The 9,393-nt window shown below is 53.3% G+C and overlaps 1 protein-coding gene across 1 annotated transcript; it reads right to left on the bottom strand.

Moving 5' to 3' along the window:
* Window positions 1–7,538: 7,538 nt before the first annotated feature.
* Window positions 7,539–8,474, bottom strand: LOC309684540 (olfactory receptor 14J1-like; the record flags this gene model as incomplete). The annotated part of the gene is made up of 1 exon (XM_082500438.1): window positions 7,539–8,474. One exon carries the CDS (start codon window positions 8,472–8,474, stop codon window positions 7,539–7,541), a length of 936 nt encoding a protein of 311 aa, XP_082356564.1.
* Between the last annotated feature and the right edge of the window lie 919 nt (window positions 8,475–9,393).

Raw genomic sequence — 9,393 nt, 5'->3', positions numbered from 1 at the left:
CGCTGGAAGCGGTGTCTGACGAACCCCCCGATGCGGTGTCGGGCTGGAGCATGGCCAGCCGGGCTTGTCTGCCGTGGGGCGGGAGGTGTTCCTTCCCCACACAGCGCCATTCTCTGGTGGTCTTGTTGAAGCAAGGAGGGCACTGGCCCTGTGGCTCTCTGTGCACAGCCGGAGGCGGTGACTCCTTGTTAAACAACCGGCTCGTAACACATGAATTAATAAACCCCACGGCCTCCCAGCATGGCGACTGCGTGTGCCCAAATTGGTGCCCCAGGAAGGAGGCACAGGGGATAATAGGGTCTGGGTTTAATGCAGCAAAGATGCTTTTTCCCCCAGCACTGCTTTGCTTTTTTCAGGGCTTTGTTTTCCACCCGCTGGAGCAATGCCGGGAACGTTGTCTATAAAATCCCCGGCACTTCACCTGAAATGATGCGGCTCATTACCAAGTACGCCTACACCGGCACAGTTCCGGTCAAGGCCATCAATGTTGAACGTTTGCTGATAGCGGCCAACCAGTTCAACATCATGGGCATTGTCAGACTGTGCTGTGAGTTCTTAAAGTCCCAGCTGTGCTTGGAGAACTGCGTCGGCATCTGGAGATTCACCGAGTATTACTACTGCCTTTATTATTGACTTTATTATTGACCTGCGGGAAGCAGCCCAGGCGTTCATCCCCCATCACTTGGAAAGGGTGACCAGGGTGTCGAGAGAGTTTCTGGAGCTCTCCGTCAATGAGCTCCAGCGCGTACTGCAGAAGGAGCAGCTCCGTGGGAAAGAAGAGGACATGTTCAAGGCTGTTCTGCAATGGATGGCTCACAACCCGCAGAACAGGAGGCAGCAGGTTGCAGTCTTGCTGGGCAAGGAAGAGTGGAAGGGGGGACAGAGGGCATTTATTTAAAGCAAAAATGTCTACGTTATTCTTAGCTTAGAAAAAATAAACTCAGCATTTTTGACAGTAAGGACTTTGCTTGAAACTTTTGAAATCCTGCCTTCACAAGGGTATAAATTTGTAGTTCATATTCACTGTACATACACGCCACTCACCCAAATCCCATTGCTTGTTAGCACGTGCATGGTTTCCGAAGGCACACACACTGACACTGACACTATGGAAATGATCAGGTATGTGTTGTCTATGAGTGCCCAGGCCACAGTTGTGTGAGGCATTGCACAAGCATCGGAAATCCTTGCCCAAAAGAGTTTGCAAACCACCCGTTCCTTTCGACTGGGCTCGAAAGGGGGACCATCTTGCATAGGGGAGGATGGCACATTGCTCTCATGTGCTTGAGGCAGTCGTATTCGAGTCATGGTTTCAGTCAGAGTCCTTCCTGAACGATCATTGCCTGGGAGGACAGCACCATAAAGGCAGTCAAGTGCCTTCTGGGCCACCCCTGGGGACAATTCTCGGCCTTCGAGGATAACATCATGAAAACTTTCCAACTGCCCATGCTGTCCCAGGAGAGAGACTGGGACACAAAGTATGGAATTACACGAGTGATTCTCTGTTCACGAGCACGAGTGGTCCCAGTCAAATTGGGACACCCCAAATGCAGTTTCACACATGGTTCTTATACCTTTAGAGCACTCAGGTACAACACAATTTGAGTGATCGCTACTTAACACGTACACACAGGCTGCTGTTTGGCAAAGCAACTCTCATGCTGTGGCATCATCATCCACCTGCTGCTCTCCTAATGGAGACGTCCCTGGAGTCGGTCTTGCTGCAGTTCCTTATCTCTGATGCCAGATGAGGGGAGGGTTTCACAGGGGTGTCAGAGGGGCTGGGAGGCTGGCGTCATCCGCGCAGTGCTGGAGTATCCTTTCTTCTTCAGGCTGGGGGCTGTCTTCTCCTCCCGACAATGAGCTGGGTCCTGTAGTCATGCTGACTGAACCATGGCTATGCAGTACGCAATAGAAATGCTGTATATCTTAAGAAAGTTCATACAGTTTCGTACTCTAAAAAGTAATTGTTACAATAGTTCGGGAATGAGATTTTCCTAACAGTCCCTCCTTTTCCTTTCACCGTCAGGGTCACACTATACTCTTCATTATTTAAGTTGTAAGTCAAGTTCATAAGGTAATACACACCCATCTAATTAGAAAGCAAAACAAGAGAGTGAATACAACAACCCAAATCCTTTCAGTTCACAGTCCTGTTCCTAAGTCTGGGAGCCAAGAGGTTAGCCACCCAAAGAGATTTAGGGGAGATCCCTGCCCTATTTTGTGTAATATTTTTAAATGAGTCTTTCTCTTGTTTCTCTCAGTTTTGTTTTTCTGGTCTTGACTGACATAAAAACCCCAGCAGCTCTTATTCAAGAACGCACCTACTGTGTCCTCTACTTCTAAAAGGTGCTCTAGAGCTAAGCCATTCTATATTACCATTTTTGATAATAATTTGATTTCTTCCTCTAAGGCTGTCATACTGCCTGCCCTCATTAATGGCTTTTTCCAATTCTCTTGGCACATTCACAGTAGCCCTTTCTAGTTTTGCGGTCCTTCGCTGTGGGATAAAATCTGATATAGACAGGTGGAACTCAGTGCCACATTATCAAAGGCATTTATGAAAGGCAGGTCCTGCTTGACTAACCTGATCTCCTTCTACAACGTGGTCACGCGCTCAGTGGATGAGGGAAAGACTGTGAATGTTGTCTATCTGGACTTTAGTAAAGCCTTTGACACTGTTTCCCACAGCATTCTCCTGGAGAAACTGGCTGCTCATGGCTCGGATGGGCACACGCTTTGCTGGGTAAAAAACTGTCTGGAAGGCCGTGCCCAGAGAGTGGTGGTAAATGGAGTTAATTGCAGTTGGCGGGCGGTCAGGAGTGGTGTCCCCCAGGGCTCAGTGCTGGGGCCAGTCCTGTTTAACATCTTTATCAATGATCGGGATGAGGGGATGGAGTGCTCCCTCAGTCAGTTTGCGGATGACACCAAGCTGGGTGGGAGTGTTGATCTGCCTGAGGGTAGGGAGGCTCTGCAGAGGGATTCGGACAGACTGGACCCCTGGGCCAAGGCAGACTGTAGGAGTTTCAATGAGGCCAAGTGCTGCGTCTCACACTTTGGCCACAACAACCCCCGCCAATGCTACAGGCTTGGGGAGGAGTGTCTGGAAAGCTGCTCACAGAGAGGGACCTCTGTTGTTGGTTGATAGCAGCTGAACATGAGCCAGCAGTGTGCCCAGGTGGCCAAGAAGCCCACCGGCATCGTGGCCTGTATCAGGACTAGTGTAGCCAGTAGGACCAGGGATGTGATTTTCCCCCTGTACTGGGCACTGGGGAGGCCGCATCTTGAGTACTGTGTTCACTTTCGGCCCCCTCACCACAAAAAGGACATTGAGGCACCAGAGAGTGTCCAGAGAAGGGCAACGAAATGGGTGAGGGGTCTGGAGCACATGTCTTATGAGGAGCGGCTGAGGGAACTGCGGTAGTTTAGCCTGGAGAAAAAGAGGCTGATTGGAGACCTTATCGCTCTCTAAACATATCTGAAAGGAGGTTGCAGAGAGGTGGGTGTCGACGTGTTCTGTCAGGTAACGGGTGTTAGAACAAGAAGAAATGGTTCAAGTTGAGCCAAGGGAAGTTTTGACTGGGTATTAGGAAGAATTTCTTTACTGAAAGGGTCATCAGGCATTGGAATGCGTTACCCAGGGCAGTGGTGGAGTCCCCATCCCTGCAGGTGTTTAAGGGTTGTGTAGATATAGTGCTGAGGGACATGGTTTAGTGATGGGCTTGTCAGTGTTAGGGTAATGATTGGACTATGTGATCTTACAGGTCTTCTCCAATCTAGGAAATTCTGTGATACTGTGATTCTGTGATGATGGCCCTGGGACAACTTCCCCGGGGTGTCCAGTGAGCACAGGCACAGCCCAGACCCTGCTTTGCTGGTCCCTTATGTCTCTCGCAGGAGCCTGGCTGTGCCAGGACACTGCTATGTGCCCCCACCCTGCACACTCCCCCATTTCAGCTCTTCCCTGAGGTTTTCCTCTCTGGGGCACTTGCCAGCCCCGCCAGCCCACACCCTCCCTGAATCTGGCCACCTCCTGCCCTCTCCCAGCACAGACCAGCAGAGCAGCCTCATTGGCAATGGTCCACCCAGCCTTCATGCTGAGGAGATATCCACCCCAGGCAGCTTGCAGCCCCCCATGCCAAATATCCTTCCAGGATGGCATGAGAGAATTGGCCCAGGGCACCCTCAGGAAGGTCCTTTGGCCCCACGGACAGGGCAGCCTGCCCCGAGCTGCCCCACTGCAGCAAAGGGTTCCTCTTGCCATGGCTGCCCTGCACGCACGCGGTGCCCTGCTCTTCTCCCGCCACAGCCCATCTCCCCTCAGAGCCTCTTCCCGAGAGAGCTCATCCATGCTGGCCTGGCCATCCGTTCCTGGACCCCTCCCCAGGCGTTCCACAGCCCCCGAGCTGGTGGTGCAGCTCTGCAGAGCCGGGGGCTGTGGTGCCCAGGGCCATGCTGGTCAGGCTGGGAGGCAGACCCAGCTTGGGTGGCTCCTGCCCCCTCCACCTCAGCACACAGACGTGGCCCCTGCACCTCCAGAGAAGTTCTCGGAGAAAGGATCTCAGACAAACAAGTCAGTGCAGGGCCCTTCAGTTTTTTAAAAACAAAGAGAGAACAGTTTCTTATTTACACAAAGTCTGTGGCTCCCACAACACAGACAGATCCTGACATAGCAATAGGATAAAGGATGATTCTTCACTTTTATTGACAGCATTAACAAACCCCAGAAAAGCTAAAAAACAAACAAAGGAAAGGAAAAAAAGTACTAAAGACAATCTGGGCCTCTAATGAGTTACATCATGTGTGATATGCAGAAGATGGGCAGTTCATTGCTGCTTCTGACAAGATACCAGTCATCAGTTTCCACAGGGCATCCTTGAGTTCCTGGTTCCTCATGCTGTAGATGAGAGGGGTCACTGCTGGAGTCACCACTGAGTACAGAAATGACACCAACAGGTCCAGAGATGGGGAGGAAATGGAGGGGGGCTTCAGGTAGGCAAACATGGCAGTGCTGATAAACAGGGAGATCACAACCAGGTGAGGGATGCCAGTGGAAAAGGCTTTGTGCCATCCCTGGTCCGAGGGGATCCTCAGCACAGCCCTCAAGATCTGCACATAGGAAAAGAGAATGAAAGCAAAAGCCCTGAATGCTAGTAAGACACTAAGCACCAGAAGCCCAACTTCCCTGAGGTAGTCTGAATGTGAGCAGGAGAGCTTGAGGATGTGGGGGATTTCACAGAAGAACTGGTGCAGGGCATTGCCCTGGCAGAGGGGGAGTGAAAATGTATTGGCCGTGTGCAGCACAGCATTGAGAAACCCACTGCCCCAGGCAGCTGCTGCCATGCGGACACAAGCTCTGCTGCCCAGGAGGGTCCCATAGTGCAGGGGATGGCAGATGGCAACGTAGCGGTCATAGGCCATGATGGTGAGAAGAGAAAACTCTGCTGAAATGAAAAAGACAAACAGCAAGGCCCGTGTAGCACGTCCTGCATAAGAGATGACGCTGGTGTCCCAGAGGGAATTGGCCATGACTTTGGGGAGAGTGGTGGAGATGGAGCCCAGGTCAAGAACAGAGAGGCTGATGAGGAAGAAGTACATGGGGGTACCAAGAAGACCGAGTGGATAAGGTCCTCTATAGACAGATTGGAGTAGGCTCACATTCACAAGCCCTGGTCCTCAGAGGGAACTTCAGCCACCCTGATAGCTGTTGGAAGGAAAGCAGAGCAGAGCACAGGCAATCCAGGAGGTACCTGGAACGCATCCTTCTCCAAGTGACAGAGGAGCCAATGAGAAGAGGTGCCATGCTGGACGTTGTCCTGACCAACAAAGAGGGTCTGGTGGGGAATGTCATGATCAAGGGCAGCCTTGGCTGCAGTGACCTTGAGGTGGCAGATTCTGAGATCTTTAAGGTAGCCAGGAGGGCACACAGTAAACTCTGGATTTCAGGAGATCAGACTTTGGCCTCTTCAGGGATCTCTTCCCTGGAAGGAAGAGAGGCCCAAGAGAGTTGGCTAATCTCCAAGGGCTACCTCTGCCAAGCTCAGGAGCGATACATCCCAGCAAAGAGGAAGTCAGGCAAAGACGCCAGGAGGCCTGCGTTGATGACCAAGCAGCTCCTGGTCAATCTCAAATAAACAAAGGAAGCCTACAGAGGGTGGAAGCAAGGACAGGTATCCTGGGAGGAATTGTCCGAGCAGCCAGGGATCAGGTTAGGAAAGCTAAAGCCCAGGTAGAGGTGAATCTGGCCAGGAGCATGAGGGGCAACAAGAAAGCCTTCTATAGGTATGTGGGTGACAAAAGGAAGACTAGGGAACACGTGGGCCCACTCGGGAAGGAACTGGGAGACCTGGTCACCCGGGACATGGAGAAGGCTGAGGTCCTCAACAACTTCTTTGCCTCAGTCTTCCCTGGAAAGGGCTCTAACACTGCCCTTGTCCTCTCCCAGGAACTTCTCTGCACTCCCCAGCCCCTGCCCAGCTCTGCCCACCTCCCCTGCCCTCTCCCCAGGACAGCCCAGCCCAGCAGCCCAGTCTGGGCTGGCCCCACAGCACTGCCCGCTGCAGGCTGATGCAGAGCTCTGGGCACTCACCGCACAGCCCCAGCTCCTCCCAAGGGCACAGCAGCTCCTGGGGGGCAGACAAGGAGGTCAGCCTGCCCATCAGCCCCGGGGCTCGTGCTGGTGCTCAGGGAATGAGGAAAAAGAGGATGGTCACTCTCTGCCTCTCCGGAATTCATATTGTGCCTCATTCCAAGCCCTGACTGAATTTGCCCCCTTGTCTCCCCAGTCAGCCCCATGCCCCAGGACAGCACAGCAGACCTGGCCCTGGGGTTCCCTCAGGCACCTCCTGTGTCTCCCCACTCTCCCCTCCCTGTGCCTGATGAGGCCCTGCTGACTCCCTCGGCACTGCAGCGTCCTTGTGCGTGGACACATTGATTCAGTGCTTTATATTAGTGGATTTCAACTTTGAGGGTGTTTCACCTTCAGAGTCTCCATCCGTTCCATCCCAAGGGCAAGTGTTGAGTCCCTAATCCCGCCTCTCTTCCCGCCTAAGACATACATTTCCAGAACGTCCAGTATATGCCATCAGTCCTGTCATACATGAAGAAGACTGAGGAGATAATGGGAGCTCATGGATCGTCTCCCCTGCCATTGGGCACCAAGAAGAGCGCTTTTAAATCCAGAATATTTGGTGCAGTGGAAACCAATAGTACCATCAGCTTAGCTCCAGAAACATTGAAACCACAAGAAGAGACTCATTAAAATATTGATTCCTTGAACGTGTTCTTGGAAGGAACTTTGGATGAACAGCCCATCTTTCAGGCACTGCACTTGGGAGCTGCCCTTTTATTGAAGAGCTGTTATCTGTCAGGCCACACCTGACACAGTGTTGTGCAAGGGTCAGACACAGTAGGATCAAGCCTCAAGACAAGCAGCGTAAACTCAGAAAATTATCTATAAGTAGGATTATCACAAGAGAAAAAAGCATAATCACAGCCTAAGATAAGCCCTGGGCAATGTGCAGAGAAGGGGTGGCAGGTTATTGTCGGTGAAACAGCGTCCATTGGGCCTGTTTCCGCAGGGCATCCTTGAGCTCCTGGTTCCTCATGCTGTAGATGAGGGGGTTCACTGCTGGAGGCACCACCGAGTACAACACTGCCACCACTGGGTCCAGAGATGGGGAGGAGATGGAGGGGGGCTTCAGGTGGGCAAACACTCCAGTGCTGATAAAGAGGGAGACCACAGCCAGGTGAGGGACACACGTGGAAAAGGCTTTGTGCCGTCCCTGCTCAGAGGGGATCCTCAGCACCGCCCTCAGGATCTGCACATAGGACACCACAATGAAAACAAAACATCCCAATGCTAAACAGATACTAACTAGAAGAAGCCCAACTTCCCTGAGGTAGGAGTGTGAGCAGGAGAGCTTGAGGATGTGGGGGATTTCACAGAAGAACTGGTGCAGGGCATTGCCCTGGCAGAGGGGCAGTGAAAATGTATTGGCCGTGTGCAGGAGAGAATTGAGGAACCCACTGCCCCAGGCAGCTGCTGCCATGCGGACACAAGCTCTGCTGCCCAGGAGGGTCCCGTAGTGCAGGGGTTGGCAGATGGCAATGTAGCGGTCATAGGCCATGACGGTGAGAAGGCAATACTCCCCTACAATCAAGAAGACAAAGAAAAAGAGCTGGACAACACATCCCCAGTAGGAGATGGTCCTGGTGTTCCAGAGGGAATTGGCCATGGCTTTGGGGAGAGTGGTGGAGATGGAGCCCATGTCTATGAGGGAGAGGTTGAGGAGGAAGAAGTACATGGGGGTGTGGAGGCGGTGGTCACAGGCGATGGCGGTGATGATGAGGCCGTTTCCCAGGAGGGCAGCCAGGTAGATGCCCAGGAAGAGCCCAAAGTGCAAGAGCTGCAGCTCCCGTGTGTCTGCAAACTCCATGAGGAGGAAGTGGGTGCTGGAGCTGCTGTTGGACATTTGCTGCCTCTGGGCAGGGGCACCTGTCCAAGGAGGGAAACAGAGTAAGTCAATGCAGACTTCTGTAAGAAAAATGAAAGCCATTTCCCGTAGGCTCTCTTTGCATTGCCCACGGCCCCACAGGTCAGAGGAAAGCTGGGACACTGGTTCCCATGGACACACCGGCAGGAGTGGAAGAAGATCAGTGTGGGACTCTGCAGCTGAAATTCCCATCCCAGGGAGGCTGACAGCAATAAAAAGGCAACTTTAAAGGAGACACGTGGAGAAACCCGGAGAAATGCCGTGAGGGTCTGACTGGGAGAGGCATGGGGAGAGGCAGCCGGGCACTCAGGTCAGCATTACCCTCACCCTGCTGGGCACGCCACCGCCCAGACACTGATCATGCAGGGCAGGTGCCCTCAGCCCCACCGCTGGGCAGCAGCAATGGGGCACGTGGCAGGAGGGATGCCCTTCGCCTCTCCTGCTGCTCTGCCGAGCACAGAGTCGACTCCCACCCCAGAGCCCATGGCCGTGAGGGCTGAGGGCTGTGCTGGATGGCTCAGGGAAGGCATCTGCACTGCAGGGGTGGCTGGAGGTGCCCCTATCTCCCCTGCAGCAGGGCTTCCAGGAGCAGTCTCCCTCCTTCCCTGCCCGTCTCCACTGCCTGGAGCTCTCCCTGCCAGCAGCTCTTTCCCTGCCCCCACGTCTCTTCCCTGCCAGTGCTCACAGACCCCATGGCAGCCCCCGTGTGCCCAGCTCTGCCCTGCAGCCTCTGCGTGTGTGCAGGGGCTAAAGAGCAGGTGCCACAGACCCTGGTGAGACTGGAAAGCAGATGCTGGTGCTGTCTGTAGCCCCCAGAGCTGGAAACCGAAGACACGGACTCCAGAAAGCTCCTTATCTCTACAGGGATCCCTCCTTTGACCTTTCTTTTAATGTCCCA

Source organism: Vanellus vanellus, assembly GCF_965231255.1.
Source record: "Vanellus vanellus genome assembly, contig: HAP1_SCAFFOLD_160, whole genome shotgun sequence".
NCBI lineage: Eukaryota > Metazoa > Chordata > Aves > Charadriiformes > Charadriidae > Vanellus > Vanellus vanellus.
This window is presented reverse-complemented; position numbering and strand designations above follow the sequence as displayed.